Source organism: Hemicordylus capensis, chromosome 6 (genome assembly GCF_027244095.1).
Source record: "Hemicordylus capensis ecotype Gifberg chromosome 6, rHemCap1.1.pri, whole genome shotgun sequence".
Taxonomy (NCBI): Eukaryota; Metazoa; Chordata; class Lepidosauria; order Squamata; family Cordylidae; genus Hemicordylus; species Hemicordylus capensis.
This window is the reverse complement of record NC_069662.1, coordinates 110513850-110540925: the sequence shown is the minus strand read 5'-3', so window position 1 is coordinate 110540925 and position 27076 is coordinate 110513850. Positions and strand designations below refer to the sequence as shown.

The following is a 27076-nucleotide window of genomic DNA, read 5'->3' as shown; positions in this document are numbered from 1 at the left end:
AGCCATTCTCTGTGTTACACCAATATCTGACATTCATGTATTAGGTACTGGGAGAGAGTCTTCTCCACCGTCATGCCTAGACTCTGGGAATAAGAGAGAATCATTTGGCCGCTTCATTGCTGGCCTTCTGCCGGATGGCAAAGAGATATTTTGAAAAGCTTTCAATCTGCAGATGTTTTATTGAGCTGATCGTTGTTTTATGACATTTTACTGTCTCCCCCCATCCTTTCTCTCTCTGTAGTTAGTGTTTTAACCGTGTGTGCCACATAGGGCATTGCATTTTTGCAAATGAAAGATGAAATGTCTTAAACAAACAATTCCATGCTGTGCAAACAAAAGGGACACACTCTTCTCTAAACGTGCTACTAAGAATTCTAGAATTGCCAGAACAAAAGAACATTAATTAATTATTTAGTATTTCTGGGTCCAATAAGAGAGTAAGTTAATCTTTTATTCCCAGTTTCTGAAAATACATCGTATTGAGTGGGATTTTCTGATATTAGTGTGCATTTAGTCAGTCACAGCTGTTTCTTAAATAAATAAATAAATAAATAAATAAATAAATAAATAGCTACACACCCACATGCACACACAGCTACAGACACATACAGAGAAAATGAGTCACCCCCTCCTTTTTTTAGTCTAAACTGCAGGAGTAGGCTAGACAAGAAAATGCTACAATAATCAAAGAACACATGACATTGCATTTAAGTTGATTAACAGATTCCTCCATTTACTGGGGGGGTGGGCGGTGCATCAAACTGAAGTTGATGAACAGATGGTCACTTTTACTATAAAATGGTCAGTTTCTCCTTTAAAAACAAAACTTTTTTTTTTTTTTAATAATTGCATTATTTTTACCCAGGAGAAAATCAGGAAGCAAACCCGAAAGCAGCTGGGTTCAGATTGCCATTCTGGAGAGAGAGAACAATCAGGGTCTTATGAAAGGTGAATACTGCATTGAGACCCTGAAGCAAGGTTCTGTTCTCAATCCTCAACAGATTTTAATTGCAATTTTATTTTATTTTGCCTTCCAACTATAGAGTAAAAAATTGGGCATAATTTTTTGAATTTGAAAACTTATTTGACTACACACTCTGTTTTAGTTCCTGTAAGTGTACACTTCATACTTTTATATGTTTATTTCATGTTCACAATGTGGACCACATTCAGAAACTGTTGGAGACAGCATTATTTAGAGGGCTTTGCTAGCACGACATCCATTTAATTAAATGAGGGCTTGCTCTGCTGAGGCAGTTTTAAAAGCGACAATATTAGCAACAGCCTAAATAGCAATTTCAAAGCAAGTTGCCAGCATTCAGTACCCTAAAATCCCACTGGCTTTCATCAATGTTTATAAATGCTAGATGCTTAAACACTTTGAACATTTTACTCAGTGCCATTTATTGGCAATTTCATACTTAGTTCTTCGGGTGTTTTCTTTTTCTAAAGTCAAAATATTCAAGGTCACAGCAATTGCCTTGTGCTGGGGTACACAACTGCAACTCTCTTCGGGGGTTTTATTATGCTTTTCAAGATTTTTCATTCCTTATGTAAATGCAACTTTCTTTCAAAGATACCAACTTAAAAAAAACAACAGAGCTCTGTTTGTGGAGTTTTGAGATAAGTTCAACAAGTGGAATAACTTCATATTTTTGCCTCTGGAGATTAGACAAAAACACACACAAATGGAATTAGATTTAAAGCCAACATTCCTCCAATAACAACAATGGAGAAATTGGGCAGAAGGAGTGGAAAAATGTTTCTTTCAAAAATGTCATATAGCATTTACTTCCCTGCAGTACCAATAGGCTGCCTTAAGATCCAGCAGGGTTTCCCCTCATTTATTCTAAACTCTGTCTGAGCTAACCATAGTGAAATTTTTTTTGTGACTTTATGAGGAATGACATAATGACCCAAGCCTTTATAAATAGTTCATGTGTTGTTAAAGGATTGATTAAACCAATTATCAATGATTTCTGCAGCACTGTTTTAGTCTATATAGCACTTTATATTTACTCTTTTTAAGCTCACAACAGCCCCTTCTTTACTGATATAGTTATAAAGATGGGGTGGGGGGAGTCCAGCTATTACTCACTTGTACATGTTAATCTATGTCATATATAAAGGTCTGTCCGTACATGCACACTTAGAATGAATTGGACCGCATTATATTTTGCACTATTGTCATGTCCAGGAAAGTCCACAAGTTGTGGTGACCATGAGCAGACTGAGAGCAAAGTCCCACGAGGGGACTAGAGAGCAAAGATGTCTAATAGCCTATGGTAATGTCTAAGTGGTAAGACAATAGTCAAGAGATTGCAGAAAAGCAAATAGGTTTCATGTTAGGTCCGGTCACGCAAATGCCCCACATGTGCACCTCAAAAATGGCCACCGTGCACTCACAGAGGGCTGAACCAGCACATGGGAAACCAGAGAGAGGCCGGCGGGGGGAGGGGAACCACCGGAGGCCCCCCCTGCAGTTGCAGAAGCACCTCTTGAGGTCACTGAAGCCCTTGGAGGCAGCAAGTCCACCTTTTAAAAAAACATAATTTAATAATTTAAAAATAAAAACATAATTTAATAATAATAATTTTAAAAAAATAATTTACCCTTGCTAACTGGGCAAAGAGGCACCTTTTACTGTGGTGATTCTCTTTATTTAGCAGGGGGAGAGTAACTGGCCCTATCCACCCCCAGCACAGTACTTCCAGTGACTGTTGCTGGTGTGTGTCTTATGTTTCTTTTTAGAATGTGAGCCCTTTGGGGACAGGGAGCCATCTTATTATTTCTCTTTGTAAACCGCCCTGAGCCATTTTTGGAAGGGCAGCATAGAAATTGAATTATTATTATTATTATTATTAATATCGCTGGCAGCCCCGAACCAGGCCCAGCCTAGAGGGTTCAGTTTGAGCAGAAATGGGCTAGTTCAGTTTGAAGTCGAGCTCTTGAAGCAAGCCAGTTCAAGCGACCCGGCTCGAGGTCGAGTCAGTTTGCACACACCAACCTCCTACCTTACGTCTGGATTGTGTGGGTGCTCGGGCTGCTGGCAGCTCCTTTTGGGCTGCTGGCAGCCAACTGAACCATAGAGCTGGGGGGGAGGGGGAACCACCAGAGACACACACCCCCGGTAGCACCAGCACCCCCCGAGGCCGCAAAAACCCTTCTTATGATGAGGTTTGAATCACATCTTGAGAACAGTTGCTGGAAACACACATAACTGAATTAAAAAAAAAATCTTCAGAATAACCATTGTTTCTATTCCATGGCTGTGAGATGGAACGACCTTATGTAAATGCCACCTTAGCCATTTATTTTGCAGGTGTAGCTAAATTGCTTTTCTATAAATGCCACTGCAATGATTATATATATTCAAAATATGCTTGGAAGCCATTGTAAAACCTCAACATTTCACCTAGTAGAAAATATATAAGGAGTAGATAGATACAGAACATTACACATTATACTATTGATAAATAATGTTCACACATAACTACCTGTGCAATAGGGAAAGCTATATATTTATAGATAGGGAAAGATATTTCTGGGACACAGATGGAAGATCTCCCAGCCCAGCATCAAGTGCCTGGATTCTGCCTTGCATGCTTTGTGGAATACTTGGCATGTGGAATACTTGGCAGATATGCACCATGTTTCAGAGAGGATTTGTCATATTTTCTTTCTCAAATCTAGGCAACCTAATTTGTTGGACTGTATAAATATTTGGTGCCAGATAATCTGTACTGCCCTCCTGGCTCCATTCCCATCACTTATTTTGACACAAAACTGTGCTTTCCCCAGCACTGGTGGAGCCCTTTAAAGAAAAACGGAGCCCTGCCAGCCCCAGAGATTTCTGGGAAATGGAATCCTTTTAAGCAAGCTCCTTATAGAGTTATATTGGGAAAGTGTTAAGGACTGCACTTCCCAGTGCTCTGCCATGTGCCTTCCCAAACAGCACTGGAGCTGGCAGGGCTCCACTTCTCTTTAAGAGGCTTCACCAGTACTGTGAAAAGCACAGCATTGTGCAGAGCTGAGTGGTGGTAATGGTTGCCTCCATGCACTGCCTGGAGTGGGGGGGGGGGCTATGCAGATTATGAAGATATTTGGACCCAACTATTTGAGAAGTCCTTCTAATTTGCATATTATGCAAATTGCTAACTATGTAAGAACATTCATTATTCAATTGTCTACTAGAGGCTTTGTGTCTGCTCCTGGCAACAGCAGTTTGTCGGAGAGTGGGGAAGAATCGAAGGAAGCTCTTTTTACCACGAGGCATGGGGTATTTCCTCATGTTGTTGGCTTTTGTAAGATTTTGCTTATGCTTTCTTCTCGGACAACAAAGCTTGTTGTGGGACAATGTAGCAGGCTGCTGTATCCTCCTGCCTCTGAGTCTGCTGATACAGCTATGCATCAGCTCAATTAATGTACAACTACAGTAAATATTCCAAGTATTGGTAGAGAGGAAATCACTGTTTTTCTCCCAAGTTTTGAACCCATTGAATACTAAAAGCAACACTCTTCCTTGGCCTTGGTGAGAATAAAATGGAGCTACCTCAGCCAGCTGAAGTAAGCCTAAAGGCTTCTGTCCTCTTGTGCATGCACACCTTGGAGTACGTCCTATTATTTCAATCGAGTTTCATTGGCTTCCATAACTCTTTCTCTCATGAAGCATGGGTAGGTTCAAATCTCACATTTGCCACTAAATGGTTTTAGGCAAATGTCTACCCTCACCCACCACCTACCCCAATTAATACTTTATTATCCGAGGATGTGACTATTTCTCAGTAGTTGAGCACATGCTTTGTATGAGAAAGCTCCCACATTCAATTCCTGGTGTACCCAGGAAGGGTTGGAAAGACCCCCCATCTTTACCCTGGAGAGTCATTGTCAGTCAATATAGACAATATTGAGCTACATGGGCCAGTGGTTAGGGTATAAGGCTGCTTCTTATGTTCATATGTACCTGCCTCCCTTAAAGGGCTATTGTAAGAATCACTGAAACATCTCTCTAGCTGCCTTGAGACTTTCAAATGTGCTCCTTGCTGGGCTAAGAGGTTCAACATTGCTGTCAGCTTTCAGAAAGCCTCTGAAAATACACCGGTTAACCAGACTTTTCATTTTAAATTGTTTTATGTGCTTTAATTGTTTTAAATGCTTTAATTGTTGAAGGGCTTTAATTGTTTTGTCATAATTGCTGATTATTGTAAATCACCATGGGACTCTCTGATTCGGTAGTATAGACATGTGTTGAATGAATGAATAAAATAACACATGAACACTAATCAACAGTATAAAAATGCTGTGAGGTGGGTTAAGCAACGTCTCTATCACATTATCCACTCCAAAGTGTCCCCTTCCAAGGCAGCAATGGAACAGGCTGTTGGAGTTTTCTTACATACTTTTTAATATAATGGTAGTTAAAGCCTCAAAAGATACATAAAAACTTAAGAATTATATACTGTAGAAAAAGTAAGCCTAGAAAAGTAAGCTTCAGCTCACCTGTATAGGCTCTAATATCCTTCACAATTGGGCTTCCTTTTCTTATGCATGGAAGTACCTTAATATATTCCTTGCAGTATGCAAAACACAGGCTAGTGCATTTGATCATATTGTTGCTTCCTTTCAGCAAAGGTTATCAGAACTAAAGCAGAGCTCTGATTGACCAGCATAGATGTTCAAAAATTATGCATTTTCTTTTATTGGTCAGTACATGCATAGACTTGTAATAACTAGGCACACAGACACTGTCCAGCTTCTGAGTTAATTTTGGGTGCCATTTTTTGAATTCTTCTTCAACTGGAGCAGAAGTGACAATTGTCCATGGGGTGAGATATCTAGGATTTTTATGTACCTGTGATTTGGCAGCAGTGCTTCCAGGTCCAAAACTGTAACAGAGGCAGAAATTATTGGTCTTTATAACTTAGTGTAGGGGCTTCAGGGGACACTGTCAAGGGGTGACAGGGCAAACAGACTTTGTGAGGGGGGGGAATTATGAAGGACTGATTATGGTGAATGGCTGAAGGCATTGAGGGAAGAAGTGAACACAAAAGTGGTGGACAGGCTTGTTTCTCAGTAAATGACTGGTCAAAATGCCGCTTACACATTTTGTTTCATATCCAGATCTACAAGGTCCTAGAGACTTGCTTTCTGAAAGAAAGAAAGAAAGAAAGAAAGAAAGAAAGAAAGAAAGAAAGAAAGAAAGAAAGAAAGAAAGAGAGAGAGAGGCAGGAAGTTGTTATCCAAGTGGCATGTCCAGAACTGAGGCAATACCAGGTCAATATAACTATTGCAACCTTATTCCAGAGGCCACAATATGATGAAAGGAAGTGTTATGCCAGCTTCTTTATTTGCTACAAAGAACGTGTCTTGATGTCATCATCAGTAAAAATCACACTGGTGGGAAGCTGCCCTACACAAACCCATTATCTTGATGCTCCTGGAATATACCCTCCACCCCCACCTCCTCAGACGATGCACATTCTTAATTCTGTCCATGGAAGGTATGACCTCCTCTCCTGCTCTAAGGCTGGTCCACATAAGTGTAATCTTTTTAAAAATCATTTTTTAAAATGATAAATAAATGTTAGAATAAGAACATCTCCTTCTCTGTTTTCAGGAAGACCCTCCCAGGCTTTTAACTGGAACTAATTTTAATTTTTTAAAATAACTTTTAAAAAAATATTTTTATTGTGTTTTGTGGAATTTTAATGTTATTTTTCTATATTGTTTTAAATTTTATACACTGCCTAGAGATGTACATATCAGGCAGTATAAAATATGATATATAAAATAAAAAATATAAATTTCAACTGAAGTTTCATGATGAAGCCTACAACATATGGGCTTCAATCCTAAGCACACTGACATGGAAATAAACTCATCTGATCACAATGGGATTTACTTGAGGAAACATGACCAGGAAAATGCCAGATTCTACAGAATGAATGGCTGCACACTATCCATACATCTTGTTAGATTCAAATATATTTTTACCTTCAGTGTTACCAGTGCTTAGAACACAATATGATCTGAATAATTCATGCAGCGATTTATACCATCCATTATGAATAAATTGTCAACATCAGCTGTCTAGCTAATTTTTAAGCAATTCGCATTTGATAGACGAAATGGAAATGGCAACTAGGAAATGATGAGGCCCACATATTTTAAAACTACAGTGATTTACATACACATACAACTTTCACAATTGGCATCATTTTATTCTCGATTCCTACGTCCACGTTTTAGCAGTAGGTTGTAAAAAAACCTTCAATTCTAAAGTTTCCCTTCTATTACATATGCCTAACTCCTACTAGGCTCATATGATACATGACCTATTGGGATAGTCATTATTTTATTGTAAAATAATGGCAATGTGATAGAGTGAGCTAGTTGAAAAATAGACAATGCAGAAATATTTTATTTAATTCACAGCAAGAAAGGACACAAGATGAATGTGTTTCTAACTATGTGTCACTTTGCAGCTCAAACCATGGCTGAAAACAGTGGGGAGAGAAGAATCTTAAATCTTTTATGTATTCACAAATTGGAGACTAATGTGTGCTTATACCTGTATGTGTTGTGTTGTGTGTGTGTGCGTGTGTGTTTGCATGCGTTCTAATATGTGAGAGATGGGGAGCAACGCAGAAAATAAAGGGAGAGGCAAAGTGCTTATTTATTCACATGCATGCCTGCTGTAGCATGTTGTTGTGAGCCTAGAACCACCAAATTAAAGTAATGAATCATTGAGGGCAAATATAGAATTGAGATCACAGGAAGCTTGTGCATTTCTTGCCAGTTCACTCTTAAGAAGATGTGACAAAGGGACTGAAAGAAATGACAGCCCTTCACTACATAATAATGGGAGAACATCACCTTGGCTCCCTTGCTATCATACAAATCAAGTGTTGTCATGGGCAACTGTGCCCCCATTGGCAGGAGCGAGGGAGAAGGGAGGAAGGAACACAAAAGGAAAGAACTTCAAAATCTATTCACAGGGACTTGGAGGGGAGAGAGTCCTTATAGTGTGCCTCTCTTGAAGAAGAGGATACATCAGGAAAGGAGAAAGGGAGGAAGGTTTGATTTTGTGGTTTTCTTTACTCAGCATTGAGTACAATATGCTGTGCTATTGCTGCTATTGCTTTCTGGTTTTGATGGGTCTCATATTTACAAAAGCAGAACTTAGGTGCTTGCCTTCCTTGAGTTGTGGTTTGTTTTGTTTGTGAGATAGTGTTGTGGTGAGAAATGGACAATGGCAGCTCTCTCCCTCTCTGTATGCGTGTGTAATTTTTTTTTATTTTTTTTTTGGTGACTGCTGTGATGAGCTCCATGTCTGGCCTTGAGACTAACTTGTGCTTCACTCACTGCTCTGGTCTGCTCTGCAATCGGTGTACTCAATCAAATGTGGTAGAAGTTGCTCTGTTTGAGTGTATTGCTGCACTTGCTGCTAAGTAAGGGTGCTGCTCTGGCAGCTGTTGCAAATCTTGGAAGTAACATAAGAAGTCATAATTATGTGTGAGAGAGCAACTTGTGTCAATGATGTTACTGCAGTGCAGACACTGCAGCTGGCGGGGGATTCTGGGTCAGTGATTCATTTTATGGTTATTTTTGGACTGCGTTTGAAATGTGTATTCTTTGTTAGGAGGGACAGATTCTATGTGTTTCTGCAGTGTTTTTCAAAACAGGGATGCAAAATGCATTGCAAATTGCAATTCATAACTTGTTTGTGCACTCCATGAGTACAGCTTGTCCTGGCCATAGGGAACCACCCTGAGACCTTAAGTTAGGGCAGTATAAAAAGGCACTAAATAAATAAATAATAAACTATAGGGAAACTCAAAACACCCCATTGTTCCCTAGGTGCAGCTCCTAGTGACACCAAAATGGATTATGTAGTAGGGCATGCTACCTCCACCCAAACCCCAAAAGAAATGGTCAAATAGGTTATTTTAAACAAATTTTTAACCATTCCCTAAAAGTCCCATTGGCATGGAGGTTTGGGGAAAAGGTTAAACAATTGTTAAAAATTGCCCACTTGCCCACTTCTTTTGTGGGTTGAGTGTTAGGTAGCATGCCCTACCAAACATCCCACGTTGGTGTCCCTAGGAGCTACCCATGGGGAACAATGCACTGTTTCTAGTTTCCCCATCGTCCCCTATGATCGAAACACTCAAAACATTTCAAGTTTGTTTCATCGAAATAGCCAGATCAACCACTGTGGATCACTGGCGGATCGCTTGAGCTCACGAGTTCTGGGCTGCAGTGGGCTATGCATTGTTTTTGACTAAATGTTTTGGCCGTATGCATTTTCATTTTGAGCTCAAAACAGAATGCAGAATCTGTTTCATGTTCAGCTCTATTCCAGTAGCTTAATGCATAACAAAGAGCTGCCAAAAGTATGAGAAATTCCAGAGCATGAACACAAACTCTAACATACAACAAAAGGGGCTTTTCAGAACACTACTGCAGGGGTTCTCCACTATCTTGGGGTATCTTGGGAATGGAGGAACAATGAGAATTGTGTCATGCGCCTCCCTTCCTTTATGGGATGCACCATGTGGTTTCCACAGGACTGAACAACATGTGGCTTCCTTTTTTCTATAGGATGTCAATGTTTTTAATCAGCACACTAGTATGTATACATATTAGATCTGTGAAGCCTAAACAGCAGTAGCAGTTTCCCCCAATATGTATATGTTTGCCTCATCAACAGCTACATTGTGGTTTCCCCCCAATTTTCACTCCTTCACCCTTTCTGCCTATCGTAATTAAGTCATTTCTTTAAGTGATTACTTTTGACTAATTGCAGCTTTTTAAGAACAGGTTAATAACTACCATCCATATTTAAACTGTAGATTTTAAGAGCAATGCTTATTATGCCATCTAGTAAAGATTTTATACCCTTTACAGAATAAAATAACCATTGATCTTTTCCAGCCAGGCACTATTAAAACAAAAGCTGTAAACTTCAACTGATTAAAACATTACTTAAATGTTTTATTAAAATTTATTTTTAAGCATTTTCACTCATCAAGACTTGACAAATCCGAAAAGCATTCAATTTAATTAACTCTGTGCATGCAAATGAGTGCCCAAGGGACATTCAATGCTGAGAAAAGGATTGTGCTATTATTGTATAGGATGCTACAACTTACAGAGAACTAGTTAATCTTACTTCCCATTGTGGCATGCCTTCCAGCACATGTAGGAGGCAGGAAGGGATAACTAAAAACATCTTATACGTAAAAATCTTAACCCTCAGTCTAGAATTTTTTTTACTTTAAATTATGGCTGTAATTCTTTCTCAGGCTTCCTAGGTCTAGCACACTGTCCTCCAGCTAACCCACTCTTCATTTCTAGCCAAGATTCTGAAGGTATGTAGGATATTTCTTACAGAGTTCCTCTGAGTGTATGGATAGTATACAAGCATGTCACTCTGTTTTTTTCATCTGTGCTTTAGCTTTGGGCATTGCTACTTACGTACAAACACAACAACAGAAGCCTTCAGCTTGCATCCTTTCCTGTTGACATGGGTTCTTATTAAACAAGAGTCCCCATGCTAAATCATCCTCATACAATTATGTTGGATGTAGGGACAGCCAAAACAAAGCCATGACACCAAAAAGGGCCTTTTGCCAAGACAGCATAACATTAAGTTATCCACTATACAGGAGAACCTCAGTATTCTCCGGCAGATACCCGAAACAGCAGATGTTGGATTCACATATAGTGGAGTCCACCTGTACTCTTTTGCCAAATCTACATACAGTAACTTCTTGATTAATCTTCTCTAAGGTTGTGCACATGGGGGGAAGGGGGAGGCAGGGTTTCACCTGGTGGCTACTATCTGGTGGGCCACTATCTGGTGGGCCACTGTGTGAAACAGGGTGCTGCACTATATGGACCTTGGGCCTGATCCAGCAGGGCTGTTCTTATGTTCTTATGTTCACCTACCTTCCCCCCAGACAACCATCAGAGCTCCTCTTTGGCATGCTAGTGCACACCCACATAATCTGCACAGCTCTGTGCCGCATGGATCACTGGAGGCTGGGACTTGTTTTCCCGACCTCCAGGAATCCCATATTACACTGTGCGATAAGCGCTGTGCATTGGGGGATTCCTCTGGGAGTCAGGAGCTCTAGGTGCCAACACACGACCCTGGCTAAAAACTGGGGTAAAAAGCTGGGCTACCTGCAAGCACAGTGCCAGAATCAGGATAGATTCCAGCAGTTCATACAGGTAGCCAAACCCAGGCTGGCCTGCCCTAGCCTGGATTTGGTGGCGCATGTACAGCCTCTCTGTCTAGCATGCGGGCGGGTGGCGACCCTTTCCCAGTCTAAACACATCGTACTAAATTCAGCATAAGACAGAACTAGAGATGTGCAAAATGTTTTGACTTTTGAAATGTAGACTTGAAATGGGCCATTTTGACTGTTACTAGCTCAAAACAAAATGCCCTTTAAATAAAGGGCCTGTTTCAAGCTTGAAAGAAAACAACCCTGTTTTGATTAGAAATGTTTCAATCTTTTGAGTGCCATTTTGGAGGCCTGTTTCCCCCTTGTTGATTGATTTTCTGCATTGGCTTCCAATTGGCTTGTGATCCTATGGGGTTTTTGGTGAAAGGTTAAAAAATTGTTAAAAATTGCCTGCTTGCCCATTTCTTTTGTGCACTGGGTGGTAAGCAGCACCCACCATGCCCTATCACTCTATCCACTTTGGTGTCTCTAGGAGATACCCATGGGGAACAATTGAGTGTTACACCATTGTTTCCTATGACCAGAACACTCAAAATGTTTCGGGTTTTCGAGTTTTCTTCTGTTGAAACAACCAGGTCAACTGCTGTTTTGATGAAACATTCTTTGATGAAACATTTCAGACATCCGCATTTTGTTTCAAGCTTGAAACAAATTGCAAAATCAGTTTCATGTACATCCCTAGACAGGATACTTGTACCTTTGACAGTTCATACAGAGAAAGGGTTTAGGTACCAGAATTCGGATGCTCCCTTCTACACAACTGAAAAGGCATAACAAGTGTCCCATATTATAAGATGGGAAAGAATGAGTGAACATACAAAATACTAGATACTGAATCAGACTTCTGGTCCATATAGCCTAGCATTGTCAACACTGACTAGCAGTGGCTCTTCAGGGTTTCAGGCAGGGGTCTTTCCCAGCCCCATTTGCAGATGCCAGGGATTGAAACTGGAAATTTCTACACGTAAACATGTGATAAACCACTGAGCTACAGAAACAGTAACTGAAAATTTGGGATTTGGTTTGGGGAGGAGAGGGAAGGACTAGTCTTGTACTCCTGCTTTCCCTTATACTTCCCAAGTGTCTTCTGTGCCTTTCCATTTTAACTCAGTTACCATCTTGCCAGACTCACTCAATTGGGTTTGAATGGATGATCCAAAGGATGTCAGACCTGATTCAGCTCCATCAAAAGTTGAAAAGAAGAAACTGCAAGGAAACCAGCCACACAAATCAACAGAAACCTATTTAGACCAACAAGCCAGGGTAGGTCAGTTTTGCTTACTGGTTTCAAGAAGTAGACTTGCTCTTGCAAGCTACAGATCATATTTTATGCTCTACTTTATCTCAGCCCATACACACCTTTCCAAGAGTTAGGTTGGTGGCTGGTCACTGACATATTAAATGTACTAACCATGCATAAGGTCTAAGTGGACCTGGACAGAATACACACATAAGAACATAAGAACAGCCCTGCTGGATTAGGCCCAAGGCCCATCTAGTCCAGCATCCCGTTTCACACAGTGGCCCACCAGATGCTGCTGGAAGCCACAGGCAGGAGTTGAGGGCATGCCCTGTTGTTACTCCCCCACAACTGGTAGCCAGAGGCACCCCGCCCCCGAGGCTGGAGGTGGCCTACAGCCCTCCGACTAGTAGCCGTCAATAGACCTCTCCTCCATGAAGTTACCCCAACCCCCCCCCCGACACACACTTCTGTACATACATACAAGCCAGCATGGAGAACCACCAGCACCACCAGTTCCCAGAGACTGCACTGAGGCCTGACTTTTGGTGTTGGGTAGAAATACTGATATATTAGTCATGTTGTCTGAGCCCATCCATTTCAATATATCCTATCCTACTTGTGGTTTCAAATCCAACATCTGTAATCTAGATTTGAAGTTGGTTATAGAAGCTGGGTTTGGAACCACAGGTAGAGTTGTATATGATGCCATTGGTGGGTATGACCTATAAAAGTTAACATAGCTGTCCCAACACCAGAAGATGGGCTCCTACACACACTCCAAGAACCGCCAGTTGTTTGTGTTGTGTAAAGTCACAGAAGGAAGCATAAAATTAAGGAGATGAACCTGTGCCAATACAGCAAAGCTATCTCACAATTTACTTTTATCTGCTAACCTATTAGGTAGAATAGGAAAAATATAGTTCAACTAATTTACAGAAATCAGTGAAATTGATTTATGTAAAAAATTTATCTCTCCCTTGAAACAAATATTTAGAAAACTAGCTGATCCTGCACAGAACACCTGTGTGCTAGTATTCTATTGCTTCCCTTGACCCCCACCACAGCCCCCTCACCCCAGAGACCTCCCCACTGTCACCTGAGTCCTGCTCCTGCTCCTCCCTCCCACCTTAAATCAGCAATGATTCCATGCTTGCAGATTTGATTCAGACTGAGCTTGGCTCTCTTTCTCTCTCATTTATATATTTTTAAATTTATTTTTTTTAAAAGATTGATCAAACATGCTCCTGCTTGGGCTGGATCATGGCCCCTTTCTCAGTCCCCATTAGGACTCCTTTCTCTTTCAGCTGCTGTAAGCTTAGAGGATATTTTAAAGACTTGTCTATAAGGGAGGGGGCATTGTTTGGGAGTGGCTTGCATGGGGTTGGTGGGGGAAGAGGAAATCTTACATCTTCCTGGCTGTCTAAACCCTTCTGAGGAGATAACCTGTGTGCACCTAGCAGCTATCTATATTTCTCTTAAAGGAGGAATGGGGGCAAGCATGTCAAGATGGGGTGGGAGAGAGAGGATAAAAGAATCAATCCTTCATGAGCTGCCCCCTCCCAAAAAGGAAATGCCACTTTTCCATTACATCTTCCAAGCAAGCATCTTTCCCTGTGCCTTCATTTTGAACAGCTGGAAGGGTAACAGGGGGACATGGGGGGGGGGGTGTTGCACGGCTGTAGCCTGCAATGGGATCCTGGCAGGTAGTCCACAAGGGATGGAGAGCAGCTCCCCCACCCCTCCCCCAGCCCATGCCTCTCAGCTTGGAAAGCAGCTGACTCAGGAAAACATGAATCTGTGTTGTCAGGAACATAACTGGGCCGACCAAGGGTTTTTGCTGGTCTGCCTAGGCTAAGCTCCTCCTGGGCTCTTGTTTGAAATTGCAACCTTCCAAGATTGCCCTGAAGCTGAGCTGCATAAACATCAGCACTTGTTCCCCACCCTATTTCCAGGGATAATTGATGTGGCGTTTCTTTTATTGCTGGATTGCAGAGGCCTTCTCCTCACCACAGGGCCTGGGTTCAATGAGGAGAGTGTATCACCTCCTTTTGGCACATCTTATCTGCCATTTGGCAATCTGGCTAGGTGTCTGCAGTTCCCTTTTAGTCTCTTAGCAGCCAGCTGCCTGTTCAAGGCAGAGAGCAGCCCAAGATGACTCCACACTTTTTCCCATGGTGAAGGTCTTTGCATGAGGAGAACCTTCACTATGTGAGAAGGTGATTGTATGAGGAGGAGCAGAGGTGAGTCTGCCGGCAGCATGACAGAGGAGGCTGGGCTCCACCACCACCTTTCCCCTCTTTCACTGCTGACAGACACCACCTCTTTTCTTTGCATCCCTTGCGGTGCGGTGAGTCCCTTCTCTGGTTGGCTGCTGCTGCTGCTTCTCACCCACAACTGTTGCTTGGAGAGGAAGACCAAGGCTACTGCAGCAGTGCCAATGACTACCTGGTGGAGGGGCCACCAGCGCCGGAGCTCTGCAGCTGCTGCCCTCAGGGCTTTCGCACCCACCATATTGCACTCCAACCGGCAGCGCAAGTACCAGTGTGGCAACCTCTGCCCCCCTCTGCACCTACTCATCCTCCTTCTCATCTCTGGCAGTGGTACCACCATCATGCTGCCCCAGCTTGCTCTCTCGCCACGCATGCGCTTAGCATTGCATGGGCGGGGTGTCCTGAGCAGCCTGGCTGTCATTAACACAACTGTAGCCAATCAGGCTACTTCAGATTCATTATCCATAAGATCTCGTGCATTCGGGAAAGAGAGAGATAACAAATATCCCACACAGACTAACATTTAAAAGGACTTTATTGAAACTGTTATTACATCCAGGCAATTAAGCACGCAGGCATGAATGCAAAATACTCATTCACTAGCCGGCCCCGCACAGAGCATCTGTGTGCTCTTTGGGGCCGGCGGCTACCTCTCCCCCCCTTCTGCCTCAGTCTCTGCTTCCAGGTTCAGCCACCTCTCCTCCCCACTGCCACTTCTGCCCCCCTTTCTTTCCCCCACTCCTGGGCCTTGCCTCCATGGCCGGGCCAGGCCCGCCACCTCTGGCCTCCATGGCTGGGCTGCTGCTGCGGCAACCAATCCTCCTGGGTGCGCCTCAGCCAATCAGGCTGGTCCGCTGCCAGCCAATCAGCTGGGCTCTGGGATGCATATTCCAAGGCACACCCTGGAGAATTAATATAATAGATTGTAATGTAGAGTTCTCAACAACATTTTAGAATCATTCATCCTCACCAGAAACAGTTAACAGCTAAAAGGCAGTTTCTGCTCTGAGTACAGTGGAGATACATTCCTGTCTAGTCCGGGCTAGCGGCCAAACTCAGTTTTATCACTACTGCTGCATAGCAACAACCCAAAACAATTCCCACAGCTCAACTCTAACAGAAAAAGGCATATCTCTTCTACTTTTGCAAGCAGTTTAGCAGTTTTTAAAAACCATCTTTTTCTCCTTTTTAATACAGCCAACAAAGCTTAGCCATATCAATTATCTCCAGTGTGTTCCCCTGCAAAATGAAAAAAATTCCTCCGTTGGCTTTCTTAGTCAAAGTTAACAGCATGAGTGAAGAAAGGAGAGAGAAAGAGAGAGCCCAGCTTATCGTCTATAGAGTGTGACAGGAAGAGCTGAGAGATGGGAGGGAGGCCGATTACTTATTAGATGAGCTGAAGGCAAGGGGATGAGAGGCGGAGGGAATGAAAAGAGGAGGGAAAATTGTGATGTGGAGAGCAGACCGAGGCAGAATGCTGTTAGGCCAGCTAACAGGGGCTGAGAGCGGCCCATCTGGGAAGCAGGGAAGACAGAGATGGAAGAAAGGAGGGAGAAGATGAAGAAGGTAAATTTGTTCTGAAGGAAGGCATCCTTGCTGATAATATTTACTGTTCAACGCTGGCTTTCTTCACAGGAGGCTGTGGGGAGGAGCACCGGGAGGCTGCAGGCTGTCCAGGAAGCTTACAGTAAGTAAATATCCAGCAATGGCTAGGAAGCATAGGCTGGCTTTCCAGATTGACTCAAATGGGCCCGAGGTGGTGTCTCACCCGTCCCTTTCCCTGGGGTCTGAGCAGCTCTCCCTTCTCTGTGTGGCCGGCTAGTGTGTGCGGCTAGAGAGGTTTTTGGAGTGTGAGAGGTGGGGTTTCTTATAACTTTCCCCAACCTGTTTGTCATATTTTCCATCAGAGGTAGCCACATCAATTCTTGAGTGTCTCCAACCTATTGTAAACAATTCCCCGGTCTCCCTCTTGGTTCTCATGTACCATATCTGGTCTGAAGCCTGTGGTAGGGGTCCAGACTATTGTTTACTTAGTCCAGGTAAAAACATCCCTGTTTATGTCCAGGCTCGACCGGCATGTGGTTAGCTCTCAAACCTGACTGACGCCTTCAGTTCTAGGAAATGTTATTTAGAGATAGCATGCAAAGAATTGTTATTAGGAAATAACATGTATGAATTGTTATCAGGAGATGTCACATAAAAGCAATTGAGCAGTTACTGTATGAATTCCATTTCAGTTACTTTGGCTCACAGAACCAAAGTTCACACTCTGGTTTCTTGCAAACCAGCCATTTTAGACACAAGCCTGAGCTTTACCTTTTATAAAACTCTGCTGCTGGTCCCAATCCCAGGGTACTCGCCAGGGGCTTGCCACATACATTCTAAACATCATCTATCCATACATACAAGCATGCACATTCTATGTAGCAGCTCTGTAAAAAATATAGTCAGGGCACAAAGCTCCTCAACTGATAGAAGTATTTCCCCCGCTGCCTCCTTTCCAAGTAATGTTAAAAATCATTGGCAATGATTTTCTATTACTACATGCACCTATAAAAATGAAGTGCTGATTTACAGTAAATTGAAGTCATTACACTGCATTTTGTCATGGCTATTCCTTCCTGGAATATCTTGGCAGAATGTCATCGCTATTCTATTTTGAAGGACACTATACCCTGCTGGGCAGGGGGTGGGGGGATGTCATTTTAGGCTCTCCTTTCAGTTAACCCAGAAAAATAAGATGTTTAAACCAGATCTTGTTTAAACCAGATCTTGGTTTGTTGCATTCTTTGCTGCCAAGCATGGTCGAAAACACACCTTCTCTGTTTTTTCCCCCTAACCCCTTAAGGCCCCCTTTCTTCACCCATTCACAATAAAACAAGGAATTACAAAAACAAGTCCTTGGCCCAACGTCATCAACACATGCTCTGTTGAGTTTTTCTTTTTTAAGCAAAGAACCTGGGCCCCCCCAAATAAGGGAGATCAGAAGTCTTTTCTAAACCAATTTCTCCTTTGGCATCTTGCTACAATTTTCAAAATGTCTTGATCAGCAATATGATTTCTTGATTTCCCTTGCTCAATTCATTAAACAAGTAAGGTGATGTCTATTTGGTATAACTTTCCCTTGAGACATTGAAGCTATTCTCATGAGCAGCCTAATCCAGGCCAGGGCAGCCCAGCCTGGGTTAGGCTGCTCGTGTAGAATGCCAGGATCATTCCTGATCCTAAGCCTACTTTTGGTCCAAGCCTGTGGCCAAGGTTAAGCGTGCAAGTGTGCCCTTAACCTAGATGGCAGGGTCATGTGTGTGCTCAGGCTGCATGCAACCTGAGCGTACACTGAGCCAGACAGCAATTGCACCCAGCTGAGGGAGGGTGCAATGCATCATGCCAGGAGCACAGTGCATTGAGGTATGCTGGAGGACTTTCTCCTCAGGTTCTCTGCTCTGACACTCGCCACGGCACCACTCATGTGCAAACCAGGGAGGGAGGTCATGCCTCACCCAAACCAGGGAGGGAGGTCATGCCTCACCCAGAAGCCTGCCTCACCCACAGCCCTCCGCCATCTGGCATTCTTTGGTCATGAGACCTCATTGTGTGCACTTGAAAATTACTTTACACATTCCTCACCACCACCACTGGCAGCAAAACTTGGCCTATTGAGATATCACCTGTTTTGTTTTATCTCTTTCATTGTCTGAGCCAAAGAAAGTAATAAAAATCTGTGATAAAGTATATTATGCTTTCCTTCCAGTAAGTATTCCAATATAGGACAGATTAAATGAGCCATTGTTCAGTCATTTATCTGGTTCTCTTTCTTTTGAGGACCAGATGGTGCCATAGTCATCCTATGCATATATGCATGAGTGTGGGAAAGAAACTCTTTTAGCTTGCCCCCTCTTTTCACATGTAGCAGCCATGGCTAGAATTTCTCCCCGTAGTCTGATGTCACAATTTCTTTCTATTAAATTATGGAATAGATGTACCAAACCCTCGTTCTATCTCTCTTATTTATTTACCAGAACATTTACTTTGTCACACTCCTTCCATTTTCCACTATTAAATGTAGGCAAGACCAAATTTCTATGGCTCTTTTATTATGCCACATTTGAGAAGACTTCATCTCACCATAAGAATGAGTTGATGTATTGTACCAGGAGATGTAATGAAATTTATCCTGTAAGGCTCTTATTATTGCTTCTTGTTCTAGCATAATATGCTGCATTATCTATGGCTAATTATTGTACAACATACTGCACACCACATTGCAGAATCTTTTATATATCTTAGAGAAGGTTTTCCAATAGTGGTTGAACATTGCAGAGTAGCTCAACAGAGGCACATATTTTCTGACATTATACAAGCACTATACTAGTAGGGCTGTGCACGTACAAAAAAACCATTTCTGATCTGAATTCAATCTGATCCAGTTTTGAAAATATCAGATTCATGGGCCCCAGTGGGTGCTGGATGTTGGGTTAGAACTGGATGTCCAAATGGAAATCTCCCATAGAGATAAATGGGAAAATGAAAAAAAAAATCAGAAAAAATAAAGGGCTGGACCTAGGCTTTTGAAATTTGGCAGAGGTGAAATACAGGATGGAAGGACTCTGTGCAGTGAATGTGAAGTGCATCAGACAGTCTTGCAATTTTTTAAAATGATTTTGTTTGTTTTATGAAGTGTGCTTGTGCAAGAGCACCATTCTGGCAATAACAATTCTGGCAATTTCCCCCCATTTCCCCACTGACCTCTATGGGTAAGAATCTGAGTTTCTTTGGGTTTCAAAATCGCAGTTAGTGTGATTTTGTTCTTCCCACCGTCTAATATGAATTCAGATATGAATTCTGACATTCTGACATGAATTCTGGCACTACCAATTCGATATTGGGGACCCAGTATTGAATTGAAATTTGGTCAATTTTGTACAGCTTGCAGCAATGTCAGAACAATTCCAGCATGGCCAATCAGACTTTGCACAGGCCTACATACTTGTCTGAATCCTGTTCCATGTGTAGGCCAGCCCTAAGGAAAATTCAACAGCAAGTTCTTCTTTCCAAGGAGATTTCCTCACAGTATGTGAAATAAATAAATATGAAGAAATTGTTTGTGTCAGCGGGCCAGCATGTAACTGCAGGACACAACTCTGGTAACTCTAAAAAATAAAGTTGGCTGAATGCATTGAGGCTTGATAGCTGAAGGTATCAAGTTCTTTGACCTAAGCCCTATACAGATGTTTTTAAAAATGCCCTCCAGTCATGCTCACAGCACTGAAAGCACATAGGAAACCCTGCCCTCATGCTGCCACTCACTCCTTCCAGCTCCCTACTCACAGTTAAGGTGCTATTTGTGTGAGGAGGAAAGCACTGTAGCCATGATGGTTGGCGCTTCTGTTAGTAGCTGCCTGGATCAACCAAGGCTGCTGATCACGGAAGTACCGGCCATCAGGGTTATGGCACTTCCCTCTTCACACATGCAGTGCTTTAACCATGAGTCAGGAGTGGAGGGGATGAGAGACAGCACCAGAGCAGGACTCCTGCCTACTTTTGGCCCTGTAAGCATAAGTGAGGGATGTTTTTAAAACATCTGAATTGAGTTCTTCTTGTTTCACATGAGTGGGATGGGATGATGTTAGGAGGGCAGGAATGGAAAGTCATGTGTATAAGTATATTTCCACTATTTTTAATACTTGAAACTCCAACTGAGTTTCCAATTAAGAAAATATTTGTATTTTATATAATGGAATGGAATGCAAGACACTAAAGCAGCTCACAAATATACTTCAGGATTGCATCTTATTTATTCCATAGCATATATATAGTCTTATATTTTACAACATAATCAGGATTTTCTTTTAATTGAGCCTGTCCTGAACTAGAATCAATAACATTTCCATTATTTCTACTATTTAAACTCTTACTGAACCCATGAACTTGAAACTTCTCTGGGGCTGTTTTCAGCTTAAATTACCGAGTTGTTAACATTTGTTTCTACATATGACTTGGGGGTATGCATGCACTATACAATTAAATGCATAGCACCTACAAATGTTCTGCTAACCAGATTTCTAATTAGCATGCTGTTTTTATATGCTGCCTCATAAAGTTCTACTTAATGCAATTGGATGACATGATCATTAAAAGTTAACTCAATTGCTACTATGTGAGGAAGCTCATGTGGCTTGCCCTAATCCCACAGCAATTTTTGCTAGCCCTGATTTTTCCCATAGGACATTGGTTAATTTGGGAGCAAGGGTGAAGAAAGAAAGTGATCACAACCTCCTCCATAGCTCTGCTTTTTTAGTCTGAACCTCTGTTGCCAAAGTCACTATAGTAATAACAGAGCTTCTTTGCACTAATTGTCACAGCACAGGATGCCTTAAAGAAAACAAAAAATCCCCTTCTAACTACGTGTTTATTTGCAGTGCTCTAACATCTATAATTCTCTCCAACCACCAACCGTGCTGGATGCCATACATAGGAAATGAAAACAAAATCCTCTCTCTGAACAGTGTGCCACAGAAGTGTATATATTTGCTTTAATATTTCACACAATTCAATCTAGAAAATCACCCAGAAAGCACACATATGTAGCACAAACAACATGTGCAGCTCACTTATCAAGAAGCCTACCATACTGATGGTACAAATAAGAGTGTAATAATAAAGTTGTTTTTTTAAAAAAACAAAAAACAAAAACATATTTGGTCACAACACTCTGTGAGCTGGGTGGGGCTGGCTCAGAAAAAGGCTCCCTCAAGCAACCAACTTTGGTTGAGAGCAAGAGATGATAAAGTTTAAGAGCAGGAAAGAAATCTCACGTGATCATAAATTGATGTAAAATTTTGTTCCAGAGAAGGTGACAGAAGCTCAAAGAGCAGACAGTAAGACATAAAGGGTAGGGAGCTGATAAGGAACTTCCGGTGCAATGCATGACAATCACAACAGACACATGTTTATTACCAAAGATGCCAGTCATGACACGTCTTACTTAAACCTTATTTCTTATACTTGGCAAACAAGATAGCACAATATATGTGAGCAGATGTATCTTCTAAGAAGTGGCATTCCTGCAAATTATTTCTTTAATTTAGCTTTGAACCTTAGGAAGGTCATTAGGATGACCTTTTTATACTGATTCAACTAAAATGCTTCATGGAACATAGATCTGTTTTGAGAAACAAAAAAGTCTCAAAGCCTATGTAACTGGACATACAAAATCATCTCTGAAAGTATGAACTCTCTTCGGACACGTTATAAGTATGTCCTTGTCAAACTGTCCTGTTCAGTCAAATGTAACTTATAAATTACCTGTCCTTAGGCTGATAATATCTCAGTGGATTTGACAATATCCCTACAGATGTGTCAAGGTGGGAGGAACTTCTAGATATACACTTGAGTTTCCCATCAGTTTAGGTGCTTACAGGATGCCATTAACCAATCCAGGCATAGCAATACAGTATAGCCTATGTTCAATACCATATAGGTCAAAGAGACAAATGGAGCTCAAAGTGCAATACAGCACGTCAGTGAACAGTGTCAGAATGCAAAGGTCATGTTGCCAAGTATAGTCTTACTCTGGCATGCATGATGAAGCTGAAATGACTGATCCTCCATCCCAAAGGAGATCCGATTCCACAAAGGAGAATTTTTTAAATAGCAAGCAGCAAAGATAGGTGGTTTGTTCTCCTCGGTGTAATCTCTGTTACAGAAATTAGATAATGGGTTCGGAAAGGAGAAAGCAGAGGAATGTCTCATACAGATCAATAGGTTCCTGACATCTCTCCTCAACAGGAGTTGTAAGAAAACTCTTTTGCTTTAAACAGTACTACATGTTATTGAAGAGTGGCAAGTGAAAACAGCATCTCCATGTTGAGTTACCTTCTTCCCTTCGAAACAGGCAGTATTGTTTATCCTGTGTCATGACCTCATGACATTGTGCATTTCCCTGCCCCTGATATGACATGGAGACAGGAAACCACCACTTGCTAATGTAATGATATGAAAATGTAATATTACACTTGATGGGCGAGAAGGGCATGCATTTGGGTGGTGACCCCTGTTTCCCATATGAAAGTTCCCATAGAAAGTTTCTATAGAAAGTTCCACTCTTAATTTTCTGATCTAACTGCAATGACTCTTTCCCCCGCAGTTAGATTATTTATTCTTCACTAACAGTATAACATCACAATATTATGATAACATTAGCATTTAACATAGGTTAGGGAAACCATGAACTAGTCATCGATTATGCAGATAGTGCCACTTCTAGCCTTTTCAAACGTAGACACTCAGGATCCCCTTTCTAGCATCTGCTCTCCAGCTAATCTCAGTACTTGTGTCTTATTTTGTCATGCATAATAAGAAATGGCTACTTCAGCAATAAAGTAGAACTACAGTTTTTTTCCTTTTTGTTTCTTTTTTCAGAGAACAATGTTGCCATGTAAACTATCACACAAGAAATGTTAGATGTTAAACCTTGCCGTGTTCAAGCCAACATGAGAAGCTGCTAGATATCTTTTACAGCCATAATTCTTATGTGGGCATAATGCCAGGGATAAATACTTTTAAAAGCTCTTTTATAATATCAAAATTAAAACAAATATACTCATGATACTTGCCTTATTAAATAGTTAAGTGTGCTGTTTGATTACACCCAGCAATAAAAACTGGCAAAAGGATTTATGAACTGGATATAATACACCATCTGCCCAATCCATATACTCATGGTACAAACATAGTCAGGGATATGAATACAGAAGTATCAAAATGAGTTCTTAATGTATGTATCAACCTTAGCTTTATTATTTGAGAAATCCTACCCCTAGTAGGGGCAGAAGTATATAATATTAATTGCTAGCTTAGGATATGGGATACCAGTTAAGGATGCAAAGCTATGCCCACTTACTAAGTCTAATTGATTTCTGTGGGGCTTACTTCCAAGTACACGTGCAAAGAGTGTGGGCTGTGTGTAACATTGTGCAAATACCAGGATGTAAAAACATTCAGGAATCTTTCCCCGGCAGATTCCAAAAATACTCCTGCAGCAGGAACCTTTGCCAGCCTAGCACTATGCTAACATTAGTGGTTCTCTGGTATTATATAGCCATAAGATTGCTTTACCAATTGCTCATTAGTATCACTTCATTTGTATAGTGCTACTATCTCATTAAAGCAGAAAATAATGTCCTTCTCTATAAAATCTATGTACAGAAGACTAGAAAAGCTACTTCCATTTGCTTGAAGTGCAGCAGATGGCATTTTTAAATATGAAGGCACTCCCTAGGACCTTAACTGACATTTCGGACCACTGCTTCTAGCAAATTGCAAACTGAGAAGGTCCATTAAACTGTATCTTAAGGACTTTGCTTTGCAAAGGAATGATGAGAACAATAATTGGTAGCCATTGGTGTTATTTCAGAAGGTTTGTGAAATAAAAAGTTTGCATGATCTCTCACAAGGCTTAATCAGCCTATGTTAATAATTTCTCAGTAAGAAAAATTAAATACTTATTTCAGGCAATTATTTAGACCCCCATGAACAATATCAGTAAATATTAATTAATGATTAATGAAAAATGATATTCAGAACTGAGGTTATTGTATTAGTCCTAATAATTTCAATTACTACTTCGACATGTGCAAATTTGTATATGCCATTTCCATGAAATACTTTTCCATGGTACAGATTTGATTTCTTGCTAATTCTCTTGTGAATTCCCCTCTGAACCCCAGCTGTTGCATGTCAAGGACAGGTTTGTGGGTGCACCGATTGCTTGTTTGGTTAAGAGTCACATGAGTAACACGGAAGATGGAAATTAGCCCTTCAGTATAGTACTTACTGCATTGAAGTTGGGGAAGAGATTGACAGCTGCTGCAGTGTCCAGGGGGAATGGAAGAAAAGGTTTGATATCCAGCGAGGGCTGCAGGGCTGGGGCTGGAGGACGTACCAGGGCTGGAAGAGCAGGGCTCTGGCATGTACCCCCTATAGAAAGAAAAAAGAAGGCAACAAGTGAGCTTCAGAGCCTCATTCCATTGGTTGGACCAAGGCATTTCAAACAAGACAGTGAAGAAATATGGATTCAAATCTCTACTCAACTATGAAGATCACTGGATGACTTTAGACCAGTCATACTCTCTCTAAGTCATTGTTGTGAGGACAGAACTATGTACAGTGTTGGGGCTTCTTAGATAAGGAGTAGGGTAAATATGTGGAAAAATAAACAAAAATATTTTATTTGTTCTGGAAGGCAAACACTACAGTAGTAAAAGAAGATCAGTGGTTCAAAGTAGAGAAAGAGTGGATGGGGAAAGCATAGGCATAGTTTCTCCCACACCTGGCCTTTCCACATCTCTACCATCCTGAAGCACTAATTTTGGTTGCATGCATTTAGGTTTAGTTAGGTCTTTAGATCAGATTCTTCATTTTGCCAACCTGCATTCAGGGTCAGTCCTAGAAGAAATAGTTCCATGGACAAGCAGTGCCTTTGATTCTCTCCCCCCACCATAGTTCACTCAACACAAGTTCAGTATGCTACTCCCTTCAGGTAGGTGCCCTGGGAGGCTGTCCAGCTCACCCACCCCTAACGGCCAGCTCTGTGTGCATTCGTAGAATGTGCTAAGGACCACAGCCTGGAATGGTCTAAGGTACACCACTAAACCATTTCTGGGAAGTTCTCCAAATACATGCCTGGCAACTCAGAGTTTATAATGCTTTCAGTTTGCTTCCTGATACATATTAATTATTAATTATTATTATTATTATTAGTAGTAGTAGTAGTAGTAGTGTTAATCTGATATACATCCATCCAGAGTATAAGAATTGGCACTGCATTGCAAATTAAGTAGACTAAAGAAAAATCCTTTCCTTCTTTCACAGTGTTTCAGCAAGGAAGGTCCTTTTTGATATCAACGGAAAGAAAAGAAAAGAAAAGAAAAGAAAAGAAAAGAAAAGAAAAGAAAAGAAAAGAAAAGAAAAGAAAGAAAGCTCTTCAATTTACTCTAGGACATTAAAAAAACTCATTTATGTTTGTGGCACTTTAAAAAAAAAAACCCACTTTGCTTTTAATAAATGAATTCCTGTATTTATCCAAAGTAATCATAGGGCTTTACAATTAACTTCAAAGGCTAATCTTACCTGGCAGTTTGAAAAGCTGAATAAAGGATCTGTTTTAAAGCGCTATTTTTAAAAGAACATAATGTGATATAAGGCTATTCTCTCAAATTCTGGCCAGAACACTTCTTCAGAACAATTGGTAAATCCTGTAGGCTGTTGTAGCAGGTTAGGGAGATGAAGAATTGCCTTGAAGTAAATGCAGCAGACACTTCTGCTGTTATTGCTGTTCCTGAGCAGTTCTATGGATTAGGATGTAAATGAAGTAATTCCTTTGCATACTGATAAGCAGGCACCTGTTTTACAGGGCCAACCCATTTACTTGTTGTTTGGTCCCTCTGTCACAGACCACAACATATTCTGTTGTCTGAAAGCTGGGAACATTCGAGTCCTATCTCTGCTTACAATGGCTGCTGCAATTTTGGTACACTTCCAAAACATCAACTCACTGTTAATTAAGATTCTTTGAATCCTAGGAAATTCTTAAAATATGCCTGTATTCTTTTAATCTGACAGGCAAGCAGCAGACTGTAAAATCCTGCTGGTGGGAATCCAAAAACAAAATGCAATTGGATTTGTGATTTATTTTTAACCACCGCAGCAAATATACAGCTGAAAAAGAAAGGAAGAGTAAAAGGTCACAAACTTGATTCCTTGAAATATATTGGTAATAGGGTTTTTTCCCCATTGCAATTTTTATATACAGTCATTGGAACAGTTCTCTCAGAATATGTTAAAATCCAGCCAGAAAAGCTCTTATCTTGAATTGCATTTTAATACTTCTAATTGAAGGCTCACTGCACATGATTGGATTAACTTGCTATATCAAATTATCAACTCTCCCACTTTTGGTAGGAAATCAGCTGGAGACCCAATTATATGTGACAACACTTTCTTACCATTTTTCAGTCCCTCTCTAAAGCAGCTTGACAAAAGTTTTAGTGAAAAGGAAGCATCAGTCTTATAAATCAAGTATCTCAATTTATGGCTCATATTTATTTCTCACTCTACACTGGCTTCCTTGGAATCTCTTGTGATTTACAACACTTGTGAAAGTGGAAATTGAATCCGACCTTTAGAAGGGGGCCATTATGAGAGGAGAGACGATAAAAGAATAATACAAGAAGTCTGCGCTCATCTTAGGCAACTAGACAGTCATTTATCAGCTGCTTAAATATTGGCTAAATTAAATTGGGGGAGTC

At 41.1% G+C, this 27076-nt stretch overlaps 1 protein-coding gene and 1 long non-coding RNA gene across 14 annotated transcripts in view; one reads left to right on the top strand and one right to left on the bottom strand.

Annotated features, from left to right (window-relative positions):
• Positions 1–27076, bottom strand: part of ZNF385D (zinc finger protein 385D) — a 641404-nt gene that overhangs the window by 205600 nt on the left and 408728 nt on the right. For all 13 annotated transcript variants that reach the window (XM_053263043.1, XM_053263038.1, XM_053263036.1 and 10 more), the window contains one exon: positions 24604–24746. In XM_053263043.1, coding sequence (XP_053119018.1) covers positions 24604–24746 — 143 coding nt within the window. The remainder of the gene's footprint in view (positions 1–24603; positions 24747–27076) is intronic.
• Positions 868–25767, top strand: LOC128330343 (uncharacterized). The gene is made up of 3 exons (XR_008310053.1): positions 868–948; positions 16404–16455; positions 25641–25767. It is a non-coding gene; the product is annotated as an uncharacterized LOC128330343 (long non-coding RNA).